The 17,868-nt window shown below is 39.7% G+C and overlaps 1 protein-coding gene and 1 long non-coding RNA gene across 2 annotated transcripts in view; one reads left to right on the plus strand and one right to left on the minus strand.

The window, feature by feature from the left end:
* LOC105097691 (uncharacterized) overlaps positions 1-17,868 on the minus strand; it is a 708,424-nt gene that overhangs the window by 619,542 nt on the left and 71,014 nt on the right. The gene's annotated exons all lie outside the window — the stretch shown is intronic.
* The window catches only part of LOC105097696 (large ribosomal subunit protein eL13-like), a 43,788-nt gene continuing 29,329 nt past the window's right edge, over positions 3,410-17,868 (plus strand). The window contains 1 exon segment of the mRNA XM_064480271.1: positions 3,410-3,546. Coding sequence (XP_064336341.1) covers positions 3,410-3,546 — 137 coding nt within the window.

Here is a 17,868-nt window from a genome sequence, read left to right on the forward strand (position 1 = left end):
TAGGTTATAACAAGCTATTGAATATAGTTCCCTGTGCCATACAGTAGGACCTTGTTGTTCATCTGTTTTGTATACAGTATTTTGCATCTGCTAATCCTAAACTCCTAATTTATCCCTCTCGCCTCCCTTTCCCCTTTGATAACCATAAGTTTGTTTTCTACATCTGTGATTCTGTTTCTGTTTTGTAAGTAAGTTCATTTCATTTGTAAAACATGATTCACTGGCATATCACACATGCTGAAAGTTATAGTTATTACTATTATCATCTGAATTCCACAACTGACATTTCATTCCATTCTACTTTTATCGTTTCTGATCCTCTGTGGAACTAAATGACAACAACAAAAAAATCTGTCTTACTCTTCATTAACTCATTCATTCAAAAATTTTTTTACTGGATGCCTACTAGGACATCAGCCTCTGTGGTAGGCACTGGAGACGCAGCAGGGAGCAACAAAGAGATACAGACACAGTGTCTGCCCTCATCAATCTTATAGTGGAGTAAAAAAATAAATATATAACAAATTAATAATTATATATGCTGTCAATTGCTATGGTAATACATGAGTGCATGAAGAAAAAGTACTGAAGGCCTAACCTGTTCTAGGAAAGCTGCAGGTCAGTGGAAATCCTAAGAAATGCTGAGACCTAAACTATGAGTAAGATGAGTTACTCCAGCAAAGACAGCAGGAAACACCCCACGAGGACAAAGCGGGGTGTGAGGAGGTCAGGAAGCGGGAGAGATTTGGCGTATTCGAGGACCAGGAGGCAGTGAGGCTGCATAAGTAGAATGCTGTGGGGCAAGAGGCTCACTGTTAGACCTATAAATCGCAAAAGGATTGAATCTGAACCATAGGAGGAACGTAACTAGAAACTATTCCTTAGTCCCTGAGTTACTCATTGAGCCAGTGAACAAGGGGGCACTGAATCTCTGAGCCAGCACAGTGGAAACAGGTTTCTTGCACAGAATGGAGCTGTAGGTGATGAATGTCACAGCATGTTGGGAAAACACTTGCGTCCCAGAGAATTCCTGCCTTGTAAATATATCTCAGCTTATTTTAGGGACACTTGCAGGTATCAACTGACAACTTAATAATTCTCAGCCACCATGTGTCAGTCAGCCTTGTAATATTTCAGCCACAAAAGCTTTCCCTCTTCTGTGCTGCTGTAGACACATGTCCCAAAATTTCTAAACAGTTTACAAGCTTGACTGCGAAATGTATGTTCCCTTATAAACTGGAATGGTGTTCTCTCTAGTGCCTAGCACAGTGGGATGCAAATTAAAGGCCTAATAAAAACTGTATTCATACATTTTCTTTCATGCTTGGAGTATCTTTCCCCTTCTACTTGCTTTTTTTTTTTTGAACAACTTAGCTCTCAAATAAATAGACAACTTGCTGTGTATTTCCCTAAAACTTCACTCATCACTGTCACCCATATGGTTGTCTCTTTTCTTCTTTCTATCCCTTCAAATAGAAGCCTTCACAAAACAGTCACATTTATTTTATTCACTATGCTCCAGTGACCAATAGAAGAATGCTTAATAAATACAGGTTGAATTAATTGCGTTGAATTCATGAAAAATGAACTTGCTCATGAGGCCAATTAGCCTCGTGTTCATTTTTCAGACAATGAGATCTGTCCAGTCAGCAAATTTAGAGCAGCACTTGATTCACAGCTCCCCCGGTCTGAGGTATCACTCTGGAACTTACCTCACTGAATTTGCCTAATTTCCTATGGCAGACATTAAGGAAGAGCTACTGGCGTTTAGATTTTGTTTCTTTGTGGTATTTTGTTTTGTTTTCTGTAGAAGGAAATGCGTTGGCATAAGCATGAGCCATTAAAACAACAACAGAAAACATAAAGGGAGACTATCCCAAGGACCTAGAAAAAAGGGAATCAAGCAAGAAACGCAATGAAACCTACTCATCACGAAAGAACAGAAAACAACAAATTAATCCCAAGACTCTCCGGGGGCTAAAGACAACTCATAGCAATGCCACAAAATATTCAACAACCGTGAGCCTAAATTTGTTCTTTGAATGGAAAGAAGGCAACCGTTTTATCCCTGCGAACCACGTGCACCATTCTCTGTGAGGATTCCAGGGTTGAGTAGGTCTGGGCTGAATGCCTCATCTTCCTCTACAATTAACACGTGGGACAGTGAAGAAGCTAGTTCCACCTGTTTAATCCAGTGCTTTCCAGACTTCTTTAACTTCAAAAAACGTTTTTCTCCTCCCTTAAACACCGATTAATACTTAGAGAAAGTAATGTTCCCCAAAACACCCTTTGGAAAATACTTGTGTACGTAGCGGGAATGAGTGGATAAAAGGGAGAATCTCTCCCAAGAGTGGATACACACCAGGAGGTCTCTAACCACATGCAAATGCAAAGTTTTCTCTTTTTTTTTAACTTTCTAAATTTTTTTTTATTGAAGTATAGTCAATTTATAATGTTGTGGCAATTTCTGGTGTATAGCATAATGTTTCAGTCATACATATACATACGTATTTTGGTTTTCATATTCTTTTTGTTTACAGGTTACTATGAGATGTTGAATATAGTCCCCTGTGCTATACAGAAGAAACTTACTGTTTACCTATTTTATATACAGTAGTCAGTATCTGCAAATCTCGAACTCCCAATTTATCCCTTCCCTCCCTCTTCTCCCCCTGTAACCACTAGTTTGTTTTCTGTGTCTGTGAGTCTGTTTCTATTTAAATGCAAAGCTTTTCCAAAGACCACTCTCTCATTACTGCTTTCAGTTCTGCTGCTTGAGATGTGTCTGTGTCTCCTAAAATCAAGACACGTTAGACCATAAGGAAAACTGTAGGAGATGATTGTCCTCCCCCAAAATGAAGTATAATTAGTTTGATAGGAAGTTAGAAATTTCCAACATCTTTAATAATATAGTTTCCATTGTCAATCACACCTTTTAATAGACACATAGCCCCCAGCAGCCTCCCAGTCCATTTTTTGGATGCTTTGTACAAAATGTGCTGAGAATTTCTTTTTCTCCCTTGCTGCTCTAAGTTTGTATGGCATTGTCTATTTCGAACACATGTCTAATGACATTTCTATGGATTTATTGGTAGGAGACACAGAAAGGCCTACAAGAAGAATGACAGTCATCAAGTCCTCGAGATACAAGCTGTGTAGGTGGCAGTTTCTTATAATTGAGCAGCAACTTAAAAAAAAAAAAAAACTTAGTGTTATGGACTGAATGTGCGTTCCCCCCAAGACTCATGTAGAAACCCTACCCCCTAATGTGGTGTTATTAGGAGGCAGAGGCTTTGGGAGGTGATTAGGGTTAGATGAGATCATGAAAGAAACTCTCACAAATGGGATTAGTGTCCTTAAAAGAGACACGAGAGAGCTCACTTCTCTGCTCTCTGCCACGTGAGGACACATGGAGAAGGCGGCAGTCTGCAACCCAGAATTGGGTCCTCAGCAGAAGCCAACCATGCTGTCACCCTCATCTGGGACTTCCAGCCTCCAGAACCGTGAGAAATACCTTTCTGTTGTTTATAAGCCACCCAGTCTATGGTATTTTTGTCAGAGCAGCCTGAACAGACTAGGTAGCATAATCCAAAAAAGGTACTGATAGTGAAAAAAAAACGATTTATGGAATATACCCACCGTGGGATGTTTTTAGCATTTCCCGAGAAGTTTTAAACTTGCAGAGAATGAGTAACAGAGTTCCTTTAAGTGGCGAATTTTCTTGGGAATTTTGTCAAGGTGTGCTCAACATTTATTAAGCATTTTTGGTATCACAAAATATACGAGAAATGCGAAAATGCAAGGGGCTGGCTGCCCTGTGGAAATTCGCAGTCAAATGATGGAAATGAACCTGTAGTTAAATAACTGAAATACTGGGTAGTGCAAGGTCCAATAAGATAAGATCACACAGGTTCGCATGAGGAGATAAAGTGATCAGCCAAGCTTAGAAGAGTAAGGGAAGGGTCCGTCACAGAGAAGATGCTGCAGGGAGCTGTGGAGGATCAATAAAAGTTTGCCAGATGGACGTATTACAGAAAAGCATCCCAAGGAAGGGAAATCATATGAGATACTTGAAGCAGCCTGGTCAGTTCAAGACACTGTGAGGCAAAGAGTGTGCTGGTTATCCACAGGCTCTCAGGGGAGAGGGGGGGCAGGGAAGTGATGGGTCCACCTGCTCTCCCCCAGGACGTACGTAATGATAGCGCTAACCATTTTAAAACTATCTCACGTCTGTCAACCAAGACTGTTTTCCCCTCATTTAAAAGATAAAATGCCCTAAGAAGAATTTAACTTAATAGAATTTTTATAACAGTAAGCTATTAGCAGAATTCAGTTCTTTTGCCTATGATCCTTTCTATGAGACAACAGGAGCTTCTGAATGAAGCCAGAATTCATTTCTACCAAAAATTCCTTTCCACTAAGAGGAAATTTAACTTTTCTGACACAAAATGGTGAATGGCTGTTTGCAGGGAAGAGCAAAGTCCTTATCAATTCAGGCAGCAGGAAAGCAACAGGCCCAAAACTCCCATAACACCTTTCCTTCAAGCCATGAACCCCCGTTATGGGGTTCCTGTCTGAACTGATGGAGGCCCCTCCACAACACCACCACATCAGGCTCATGAAAGAGAGACAGTTGTCAGTGGATCCATTAAGGTTCTTTGGTTGCAAGCAAAATAAATAGAATCTGGTTATCTTAAGGCAGAAAGGAACAGATTGGAGAGACCTGGAATAGCTCACAGAACTGAAGAAAAGCAAACACAACAGACCTCTAAGCGAGCCTCACCAGAGCCACAATACATTGCAAGAACTCTGGCCAGTCTCCTCCAGACACCCTCATCAGGATGGAAGAACTGCAACTATTTCCAGTCTTTCTCATTCCCCTGAAGATTCAAAGCCCAGGGCTGGAGGATCTGACCCTTGCACCCCTCGTCTACCCTTTACCAGAGGGCAGGCAGGGCACTCGAACAAATATGATGAGGGAAGGATAGTTTCCCTAAGCAAAACCAGGTTGCTGATACCAACATAACAGAGAGGAGATGCTTGGCAGACAAAATCAATAAAGGCCACCACACAAATGTCCATTCCCATTTGCCTACACGTGGTATCACACAACTGGAAATGTATAATCATCTCACTTATTCATTGAAATCTACACCCTGTACCCATATAAATGGGATGAGATGGAAGAGGTCTAACAAGATGGGGTGGGGGACAGTGGGGAGGCAGGAGAGCAGAGAAGTTAAGAGCAAGATCCAGGGAGGCAAACTACGGGACCAAAGCTCAGTTCCACCATTTACTAGTGGTGAGAATTCAGCCAAGTTTCTAACTAACTTCTCTGTGCCTTACTTTTCTCAACTGGAAAAATGGGATGATAATATTAAGAGTTATTCAGAGAAAATATGAGTTAAAGCATGTGGTGCATTTAGAGCTGCTCTGCTGGCGTCCGGCACTGTGACATCCATAGATATTTCCCTCCTCCTTTTAAAATGTCTTGTTTTTTGATTATTGTTTTCACTAGATCCTCTTATAGACCATCACAGTATCATAATAGAAATTCAGGGGGAGAAGAATCTTTGTTTTTCTTCACCACCTGTTTCTCTCCTACCTGAAAGGAATAGTCAGGACTCCATTTAGATTTCAAACTAATGTACTGCAGCAACTGTTGAGCATGGGCAGCATTCAAAATATAACTAGCAATTTTTTTTCTTCCTGAGCGGTATACAGTTAAGGTTAATAGAGGTGCCGCTTTCAAAATACATCTGCCCTGAGCAACGTAAAAGGATTATTTAAGAGGGCACAGGGCAAAGGACACACCCTGATATTAGAAGGCCTAACAACTAAAATTAATTTTACAAGCTCCCACACATACCAGTTTTCATTGACTCTGAATTTTCTATCTAAATTACTTTTTTCCCTTTGTTCAGGGAGGTCTAAAAAAAAAAAGTAGGAAGAAAAATCGTTTCATTTGCAAACCATTGCACAGACACCACCTGCACCTTTTGAGTATTTAAAGGTAAATGAATTTGTCCTTTTGTTGTTTCTTTTTTCTCTGGTTTTCACTCCAGAGTTGAGAGACAGCAGTATCAGTATGAAAATAAAAATACCTATTTCCCCCATCGAGTCTCAAGGCTTCTTAAATTATCTTGGATAGTCTTCATTTGTAAACACCCTACCCATGCAAGTAGACCGAGACTAAAAAGCAGCATATTGAGGTGAAAATATAATTGACTGAAATAAAACAATGAAATTAACATTAAAGAATTTACTAATCCATGGAATAAAGACTGTATATATTAAAGAATAGAGTTGACAGTATTGTGAACATTGGGCATGGAGGTGTATTAGGTTTCATTTGGTTTGGTTTTCCATCAGAACAAAAGTAAACACCTACCAGGCTAAAATGCAAATCAAATGAAACAAAAATGAAATACTGAGTAGAAATAGTTACTACTCCTAAACTCCAAATTTACCATGCATCTCTTAAGCGAGATGTCTTCTACAATTAAAGTAAGAATCAAGTGAGAAAAAATTCCTCCGCTTCTTGAAACACTACAAATTGTCTTATAAACTGACAAGGAGCCATATTTATCCAATGCTATGAAAGAACAGCATAGGGTTTTAGATCTAAATTGAACAAATCAATTTGGAAAGATGAGCCTAACTGAACACATATTTGAATGGAAATGGATAAGCTACAGCTCAACATAATGTGAAAAGATAGTGTACATTAAAGTCTTCTAGAAACATCTTTTATTTTCCTCCAGTCGTCTCACCTTGTCCCTTAAAATAGAAACTTTGGTCAAAATTTCAACTTTCTCTAGGAAGAGCTGGACAAAAAAAGCTTCCACACTTCTCTTCACCCCTTATTGGATTCTCTCCACAGGAAGAAAGGCTATAAATGGTTGGGGAGTTTGGGGACAGTCTGACATGCATAATTTACTTTCTCATACTGAAGTTCTTAACTAGGGGTGACTGTGACTGCCAGGAGAGATTTGGCAGTGGCTGGAGATGTTCTGTATTTCCATGACTTTGGATGGAGGCTGGGGGGAGGTACCAGTTGCAACTGGTGGGTAGAGGCCAGGGATGCTGCTAAGCACCCTACATGTAAAGATTTACCCAGCTCAAGATGCCCACAGTGCCAGGGCTGCTGCACCAGATGGAGAGCTCTGCTTCTTCATGTCTCGTAGCCTTCATTCTTCTTGCCCATTTCTACTTCCCATCTCACGAAGTTAAAAAATCAAGGCGGATCTACTTCAATTTTCCACCTTCATCTGGGGTTGGAAAGCTGTATCTGCATGAGAACCAGGAAGCCATGTCTGTCCACGTGGTACCAATACGGCTTTGTAAATGGCAGTCTGAATATCACAGAAGATGAGCAGACAGATTGGCCACTATATTTGCTGTAATAAGATCACTGTAACAGTCAGAATATTTGATCAACCAGAATCTTTTCCTCTAATCATGAGAAAGACTCCGAGAGAGACGGGTCTGGAGAGTGGAATCAAGATTTCTAGTAAGTGTGAGATATTTATTAGATATTTAAGTGGAAATGTCAAGGAGACAGTTGGACATGTGAGTCTGAGACTCTGGGAGAGATGGTTTTGGAGATGCAGATTTAGAAATTATCAGTGATAGCTACTTAAAACCATGTAACTGGGTGGATTCTTTAGGAAATGAGGATAGATCAAAAACAAGAGGACTGAAAACATAGCATTCCAGTATATCAATACTTAGAGGTCATAAAAAGACAGGAATCAGCAAGACAGCTGAGAACCACAGGCTGCACAAGTTAAAGAAGCTGTCTTCTGAAAAAAGAGTGACACAGGCATTCAGGGAAAAGAAAGGATTGAAGGAACCCTCGAGAGATGGAGAAAAAGATCTCAGTTCTAGAAGAATGGACATTAATTATTTTCCCTGTCCAACATCCATTCCTAAATCTTAGTTTAGGTTCCCCAGAAGGAGAGCCTGAGAAAGAGTTATTTATTGAGGCTATCCTCTCAGGAAAAAGGGAGTGAGGGAAGCAGGATCAGATAGGGGGGAAGCCACTCAAGGCTGTGCTCTCTTCTGGAACTTTGAAGCATGACGCACATTATTAACTTATTCCCTCCTTGAGAAAAAGGGCAGCCCTTTGCGCCCTTGAATCAGACAGTCACTCGATGCAAGCTGCTGGAGAAAGGGGTGGTTTACTTTCTGGGTGGACTGCTGCCCTCACTGAAGGCAATTATCTGGAGAAGGAAGAAGCTCTGAGCTGTTAGCAGCCAACACTCATAGCAGCTCAGGGATGGATACCTGACTTGGTAAATGGATCCAGGGGGAGCACCAACAGCACAGACTGCATTTCTTCAGTTAGATCTCACTGTTCCTTCAGGGAACCACTCTTCCCCCTCCTCTCAACTTGCTCCAGTGGGGTTGACTCTACTTTTCCCACCCCTACTCCAGTGATCAATAGACAAGAGAGGGGCTTCCAACTACTAGGGTTGTAACATGGGTTTAGGCACCAGCTCATGACCCAATCTGAAACAAGGAGGGCCAGACCCAGAATTTCTGCAAGAATCCTTAGGAGAGGGAGTATCTCCTCCCTAGGGTTGTCAAGATCTGAAGATGTAAGGTGAAGCTGCAACTTTATCACCAGGAGGAAGGAACCTACTTAAGAATGAAGCCAACAGAGAGGAAAGCTCAGCTTAGGGGCAGAGACAAACTCCTGACCTTGTCTGTGCCCCTGGACACAAACACACTGATTCAGCCCTGCTTTTTAGGTTTGTGAAACAATCCCCCTTTTGCTTTAGCCAGCTTGAGCTGAGTTTCTGTCTCTTCTACCCACCTGGAGGTCTAGCACATCCTGCCTAAAACGGATTTCTCTGCGATTCCTCTCTATTATTTACAGTAACTCCTGAAGCAAATTTGAATGGCTCTCTTTTTCTTGCAACCAAACATGCATTAAGACACATATGAAAATACAAGTTAACAATTCAAAGGTTATAATACAGTTCAGTGAACAATCTCAAAAGAGCACCCATATATATTTTGATCTTTCCTGGATGACCCAAAAGGCCTTTCGGAATAATCCAACGCCTTTGGGTGATGCTTTCTGACACTAAATATCATTATATTTTCCATTTGGAATAAATATTAAAGGGAGAAAAACAGATCTTTACTGGCATTTTTTCCAAAACAAAACCAAAAACTGTGTCTTGATCCCTTACTGCATGAGAAGTCAATATTAGGGCCATAGATGGTGTTCGATTTTGGTTATCTATGGTCTTTTGTCTGATTTAACCTCTATAAAATGCTATAAGAAAACATGTATGCCTAATATAACTGCTATAAAATGCTAGTTAGAAGTCACTCATTTCCTCTACTTAACCCATTGTTCACAAAACACTTATCAAAATTTTGCTGATACACACTGATGCAGCACAAATCTAGGGAATAAATTCATCACAACTGACCTTGTTGAAAATCTGACAGTTTCATTTAAGCCCTTACTCATATCTGTGTTCGCGTCTTTCTACATTATGATTTCAACACACTGCAGTTGTTCTTTGACCCCTAAACGATCATGTTCATTCACAGTGACTTCAACCCTGTTCAGGGATGGCAGAGACTGAAGATGAGTCCCCTGCTCAAGCCTCCTCTCTCATTCACGTTCACAGCTGTCTGACTAGGCATCACACCACGGCTGGAACTACACCGGTTGAACTTTCTAAAGAGGGATCAGTGGGAGCAAATGGATCATAAAGAATCTTAACATATTTAGTGCAAAAATAATCATAATGATGATAACATCACACTTCCAAATAAATACTGATGAGTGACAATTAGAAAGATCACGTACAGTGAGATAAAAAGGCTCCTGGGAAAATTGTGATGATGGATAGATTTTTGTGCCTGTTTGCTTTTTATTAACATGACATCACCTGGTAACAAGAGTCCTTTTCTCTCTGAGTTTTGTAGCTGGAGGAGAACCTTCAGAAGAGACGGATTTTCTTTGATTCCACCTCCCCGCAATCCTCGGAGCTCCTCGGGGAGCAATGTCAGTTATACCATCGTCAATGCAAATGGCATTTTGAAGAGTTAGTACAGCGGGCAGAGAATGTTAATGCTGCTCAGAAGTGCAGACGTGCACCGCAGACGTCCCCCCACAGTCTGCAGGCCATCACATGTCTTTATTCATTCAGATCTAATCCTATCAACCGAGAGGACAGGCCACTGGCTTGCTCTCTGCCTTTGTCACTCAAACTTACCCATTAAAAACAATCCGTTTTCTAAAATCGGACAGTGTGGAATTCAGGTTTGGCAGCCAAAAGATAAACTCCTCTATTCAGAGAATGATAATGAGGAGACTTCTGGCTTTCTTGCTTGATGGGTTATTCTCATTAAGATAAAATGTGTTCCAGAAGCAACTCAGAAACATGGAAATCAGCTAGTTCATAAAAAGTTATGAGAGCTTAGGCTTTCAAATTAAGGAAACAAATATGATGAACGTAAGAACTCAGTAGAAAAGTGTAGCCACGAGAAAGTCCTCCTTCTATTCTGTTTTTGAATGTTGCAGTATTAGAAAGAGGAGTCTCATAACTGTGTTATCGTGAGAATTTGAAGGCTTGATCATTGAATCATCTGTACTAAGCTTTTATGTAATGAACACTTCATTTGCGCTAACAAGTAAACCCTCTAAAGTAAAAAATTACCTTACTTTGATGGAGCATCTACCATGGACAAGGCACTGTGGTAGGCATGGTGAAGGCATAAGAGAGTGTAAGATGAAAGACACAGATCTTGCCCAGAAGAAATACTGGTTTATTAGAGAAAACAATAACCAGAATGCAAGGGAAGATGTAAAACTGGAATGTCATGTAAAGCAAATGCATGTACACAGCAATCCTACAGAAACTCAAAAAGCAGTAAAGACACAGAAACTGCCCACACTGAGGCTGACCGAGACCAGGTGATGGGCCTTAAGTCTTAGGATATTTACTTTATTCGCTAGGCAGTGAGACCTAGAGAACCTCTGAGCAGAGAGGTGACATGGTGAAGCACTGAAGGAAGATAATGCTGTTAGTAGTTTACGTATTGGACAAGAAAGAGAGGCTATTCACTGATGGTATGTGAAATGATTTTAGATAGCACATGAACACAGAATTAGGTAATACTGAATTACGCAGTGAAAAATATATTTATTCTATTTTAATTTTTATTTTTAGGAAACTTGGGGGAGAAAGTTTTTGGTTTGATACTAATATGACTTTAACACCTTTGTAACACTTTGTTAGTATCCCTTTTAACAAAGAGAGCAGGCAATCACATCCACTTCAGATCCAATAGAATAGTTTTCATCAAATTCGCATTTAGTTTTTTTTTGGGGGGGGGAGTAGTTACAATTATCTACTTATTTACTTATTTTTAATGGAGGTACTGGGGATTGAACCCAGGACCTCATGCATGCTAAGCAAGTGCTCTACCACTGAGCTATAGCCTCCCATCCCACTTTTACTTTTATAGTTATCATCTATTTATGGCAAGTGACACTCTTTTCCTACTTCTATAAATAAGCAGAAATAAATACTATGAAGCTTCCATTTAAAATAACATAAAAATTAGTTAATTTAAGGGGAAACTTAAGTCTATACTAGTACATGTGTTATGCATATATGGCAAAAATCAAGGAAAGGAAATGCAATTGAGTTCAATTTGGAAAACACAAATCTAGGTTAAGAGCCACTAAACATTTTCTTAAAGAAATACTTGTACATGTGCAAACGTTTGTTCAGATACCTTTACCATAGCACTGCTATAGTACAGAAAAACTGAAAAAAGTCAAATATTCCTAAACAGGGACAAGGTTAAATAAAATATGGCACCACTGTTCTAGATACTATGCAGGTGTTCAAAGAATGGGAACTATATGTACTTATATGAAAAGATCACCCAATTAAAATTTTTAAAAAAGACAAACAAACAAAGCAACTCATGAAATCATGTGTTTGATACAATCTCAATTATTTTTTGAAATGTATAAGTAAGTATATAAATGAACAGGACAAGAACTGGAAAAATAATCATGATGTTAATACTCTTCAGCTCAGGAGAAGTGAATGTGGAATCCAAAGGTTGGGCAGGGAGGGAAGATGGCCACATTTCTCGGACATAATGATGCATTGTTTGAATCTTAAATTCATGTGGTTTTGAATCATTGTGGTAATTTTGTAAAGCACTTAAGGAAATGAGGGAGACCTTCAAGTAAATTTCCATGTATTTAACTGCCTTCCAAAACTACACTAAGACATCAGAAAAGAACTTCTTAAAGGCCACAAAACCACAAGGACAAAGGAAAAAGCGACAACTGCAGCCCAATTTTGAAAGCTGGATGAGTGGTAAAGAATTTAAAGAAAGTTCAGTCCTAAGCCAGCAGCGGAAGAAGCCAAGAGGAAACCCAGTATGCTTCTCAGAATCCACAAAGGCTCTGGAATTGGCAACATTGGGTCCTCTGGGAATGCACATGGAAGTGAAGTTAAAAACAAGGATTGTTAGAAAGACTATGAAAGAAGTAGTTGGGGAATTTTTAAACTCAGTCACATTCCTACCCCTTCCCTACTCCATACAGCAAGTCAGTGCATCATCTCTGCCCCAACAGATAAAGGGAGCTTATCCTCTAGAGGAGATAAGACAGGTTTACTCTCTAGCTAGGAGAGCAGAAGGGATGGATAATTAAGGGTGAAGAAAATAGATGGAGAAAAGGGACTCTCCATCAGGAATTCCCTCGATGAAAGGGCCTGCTGGGATCAAAGTATAATGGAGCCCACAGTCCAGAAGCCCCACACACGCACTCATGAGCTTCCTGTCAGCTGTTTACTGCCTCACTCTTGAAGGATCAGCAACATCAGAAAAAAAGCCTCAAACCTGTAAAACAGGGTCTGCAAGAAATTAAAGCAAATTGGAGGAAGCAGAGTCTTTGCAAGAAGAAAACTTCAAATAAACTATCCCTGCTTTACTCAAAAGACTAGACAAGCTATCATATACATGAAATAAGAACAGGGCATTATTAAAAGAAGACGGAGGAGGAAAAGACGTAGGAGGGAAGGAGAGGGAGTAAGAAAATAAGGAAAGAACAGAACAAAAAAAGAGCTATTGGGGGAAAATATATATATCTACACACATATGTATATAGTACATATATGTGTGTTGTGTGTTCGTACGCGGGGGAGGGGGTGTGTGTGTGTGTGTGTAAAACACTCAGCAGGATGGATGAAAGATGAAGATGACGAAATCTCCCAGAAACTGAACAAGACTTCAGAGAACAGCTGTGCCTGTATTCATTATAATTATGTACTTTTTTCCCCAGGATGGTTTGTTTAGAGCTTAACACACACTATACCTCATTGGCCCATTTGCTTATCTTGATCTTCCAATTTCCCAGTCTCCTCTAACACTTAGCTTTCCACTATCACCTCAAGGACTAATTCTTCTGTAGAAAGTTCCAGTTTATATTTCCCACTTTGATTTCCAGTTCAATTTCTCAATCTAAAAAACAAAACCAGTTAAAATGTAAATCTCTCACTTCTCTGCTTTTGGCCCTGGAAAAGGGTGACATCGACACTTGTAAGACGAAGAGAATAAAGAATCTAGTTTTTATTTGTTTACATTAATTTCTCCTACTTAAATGTAAGCTACATCCCATGATCAGGGCCTTTGTTTTGTATTCTTACCACCTAGAATAGTGCCCAATGCAATATAAGAGGCTAGAAAATACTGCTTGAATAAATAAATGAATGAATGAATGAATGAATGAATGAATGAACGAACATACACCAGGTGTATGTGGCTTTTAGAAGTGTTATTGCAGCTTGGGGCAAGAATGGATACAGTAACAAAGAAGCAGTGAGAAATATTCTAACAGCCGCAGATCTTGTCTCTTATGACACTTGTTTTGAAAAATCTCAAGTAAGGTATCTCTGCAATTAACCCCATTTCCCCCCATCTAACCCTAATCAGACCATACTCAGAGGTACAGTAGTCAGTCTCTGTATTGGCTTTCTTTATATACATATTTGTGACCCAGGGATTCCCACCTGTTATAGGATGCCCTTGGAAAAATCCCCTATGTGGGCATACAAGTCCTCACCCCTGCCTCCAGATAACCATTTTTTTTCTTCTTCTTGTTAGAAGCAGATGGTTTAACAGGCTGTGAGTTATTCTTTTTTACTTAATGTTTTCTTAATTTTAGTAAAGTAATGCATCCACATGGCTTTAAAGTCTCCATCAGATGGTGGGGGGCGAGGGACAAGCCGTTTGGCTGTGGAGCAGCCGGCTGTCAGCATTTGGGGGTCCTTCCTGTCTGGGGGTATAAGCCTGGCTGTCAGTATTCTGAAAGCTTTTCAGGAGAATAGGGACAGGGGATCTCACCATTCCAGCTGCAGGCATTCAACATCTCACTGTGATCCCCAGCTACACAAACGTCTCCAGTGGGAATCCCCCATTTTATACCAGGATGGACAAGGAGCAGTTTCCAGGCTAGGAGAGCTGAGAGAGGTGATCTGGGGTTCTAAATGCTCATTACACAAAAGTTTTACGAATCCCATTTTTTTGCTTCTTGCCATGCCTCCTTTTTAAAACCCCGCGTCTCCAGTATCTAAGCCTTTGTAGATGCGAGGACATAATTTTCCTTTTCTTTCATTGGCTTTGTTGACTGCAGGCTTTAGCTTCAGCTTTTCCAGGTTGGCTAATTTAGCGTCTACTATTTCATCTGCATTCTGTTCCCAAAAGATTGCTGACTTCTCTCCTGTGTTACCCTATTCTGTGTTTTTTTTTTAAATAAGCACACATTTTTATCAATTTGGGGAGCTTAAGAGGATGCAAAAATAAATGTATGTGTTCAGTCCTCTGTGCTTAACTGGAAGTCCTTAGTCAATGTCCATAAGCCAATGTCTTTGTGCCCTTCTAAGAGATAAGCTGTATATCAACAATGAGGGGGAAAAAAAAGAATTTATAACGTCTTTAAGTCTCCTTTTCAAGGACTCTTTCTTTAGAAACCATGTGTCTTTGCTTTTCCGGACGTTATAAAACAATAGTCATCCAAATAAGGAAAAAGAAGGTCTTGAGTGGTTGTCACCAAAGGTCCATAATTTCTGCCATAAGGGAAATAATAAAGGAGAAATTCACTCCCCCACCACTGTCTATCTGTCTGTCTGTCTCTCTCCCCATGATGCCTCTGTCAAAATTCCAGAAGCTTGGTAGCACTGCTAGAGATCCATCTCCATTTACTTGTCCATGTGCATTCTCTTGAAGCTACTTCAGGTCGGAGGCAAAGACTTTTCAGAAAGTTGAAGAATCCCAACTTTAGACAGGAATTCAATAGAGAACGAAATCCCCTGACCAGTCTCTGTCTCTGAGTGTCCTGCAATTTGTGTTTCATTTGGAATCAAAAAGGATCCACAGAAGACCTTCTCCAGTCAAGCAGCAGCCATGGCCCAAAATAAGGGCAGATTGGTGAAGGGTCCTGAAAATTACTTCTGGTGCGTTGATCTTGGTCCTATCAGGCGCCTCGGAGTCAGTACATTGCCATGGAATACTGCTGATAATACTGACCATCAAGTTTTTGTTCCCTCTTTCCACTTTGTCTAACATCTGTTTTCCTAAATCTTAATCCTGACCCCCTAATACCACAGGTTTCCCCATTTCCACCTTAATTTCCTGACTCACAGACCTCAAGCTGCCTCTGAACACTGATAAATCTGAGGCCTCCTACTGCTCCCACTACCAACACCATCAGCTCTAGAGCACTGGTCTTATTCCCTCTCTTTTTTCTGATTCACACTTAACCTGGTGTCAGCCATGTCTGCGACAGCACCGCTTCTGTTCAAAAAACTCTCAAGTCTCTCTAGGTAAAGACCACCATGTGGATTTCAGCTTACGAACAAAGCCATGCACTTAATATCTTTAGGCAAAAAATTACCCACGTGGGTGAAACCACTCCTTAACCAGCTATCTTTTCCATCATATTTACCTAGGTATCACTTTGAGGTCTCCCCTTTAGACCCGTTCAATCCTATACCTCCTTAAAGGGCTAGATTACACGTTAGCTTTTCTAACAGCCTCACCTAGTATTTTGAGTTTACTTCATGTCTCCTTTTCCACTCCTCTCAGTTTTACATTTCACTCTATAGGGCTTTACATTGCTATTAACTGTTCCTGATTAAGTAAAGGACAAAAAGATGAGCTTGATGAGAGAGAAAATGATAGATACAGACAAGAGACAATGGTGAGTCAAGTTAGGAATTAAACATATTCCCAAACAACAAAACAGAGCAACTGGGATGAACGTAATTATTAATATATACGTTACAGTGCTATAAGGTTGTTGAAAAAAAAAAAGATCTTGTTATTCAGTTAAGTCATGACTCTATGATGACTCTTCCAGCTTATTTACCAATCCTTCTACCCACACATCCATAGTCTTACAGCTACTGGGGACCTAGATTTCCTTCTAGCATTAAAGTTACACCACTTGAGCATTCAGAGGCAAGAGCTCTATCTTAGATACCAATATTAAGACAAAAATACCCTTAGGTACTGTTTCCAGTGTATGTCAAAAATAATATGATGCTGAAAAACATGGACAAAACCCTCCACACAAAAACCAGCCTACCAGCCTCCTCCCAAAAACCAGCCTCCTCTTCCCTGCTTAGGAAAAAGTATTTCTATTATCTATGTGCACTTTAAAAGTACTCTTTTCAAACATCACATGGTCTCATGATGAGAATAATAAAATTTGCTTGGGTCATTAAGAACAAGCTTATTATCTTTTTTGAGTAAACCAGTACCTATAAAAGACCACAGGGGAAGATTTCTGATGCTAAAACATAAATAATTTAAAGATATAATCAGAGAAAAATTTCCCTTGTTGGAAAAAGTAAATAAACAAGGCCTGAGAGCAGTATGAATGCATTCACCATGTTCCAAGAGAAATCAATAGAGAGACACTCAAATTCAGGCACATCATGACAAATATTTGATAACATTCAAAAAGCATTCAGGCAAGAGGAAGTAACAGGTTACCTAAAGTGAATAAAAACTAGGTTGGCCTAAGATTTAATATTAAATCGTACCATGAAGGGAAAATTCAGTGACCCAATAATTTCGTATCCAGATCACTTCTCTTAAAAGTATAAAGACATGCTCAGGTGCACAAAAATCTCCAAAAAACAAACAAACAAACAATTCTACTAGAGGTTACACTCAAACCAACTGAAAGATAAATCAAAATTAGAAACTAAATTGAGACAGACATGAAATAAAATTGATCCCAATACTTAATTCGCACCAAACATTGGGAATCCACTTCAATTATGTGTAACTGACTGCATTCAAGGATGAAATTTGACCATATAGCAACTTGCTCACATGTTTATCTTCTGTGTGTCTCCTTTTTCATTCCAGAAAAATATATTTCTTGAGCCCTCTAAGAAATGCACCCAAAAATGGCTGTAGATTTTGAATCATCTTCCCGAAAAGTTTCACATCAATTTATGGCAATCTACAGCAAAGAGAACAACATTAAACACTTAAATTTGCCCAACCTACTAAACCTGTTATTCTCCAGAAGGAAACAGAAATCACAATTCTAGTACCAAGGCTTTTTAAAAATATATATAAATAAATAGGAAAGTTAGAATTGTAACGGGAAATCACTGATCATTGTCCAAAGCAGAAATTGTAGGGTCTAGGAGAAAATGTGTTATATCTATCCTCCAAGACCCCTAGTATGATGTTGACATATCCATTTAAGCAGAGAAAAGATCTATTACAAAAATTGCTAAGCTTCAGATACTGGCCACAAGCATTCGATTTGGGAGCTTGTGTTGTTATTCAATA

This window comes from Camelus dromedarius, chromosome 27 (assembly GCF_036321535.1).
Source record: "Camelus dromedarius isolate mCamDro1 chromosome 27, mCamDro1.pat, whole genome shotgun sequence".
NCBI lineage: Eukaryota > Metazoa > Chordata > Mammalia > Artiodactyla > Camelidae > Camelus > Camelus dromedarius.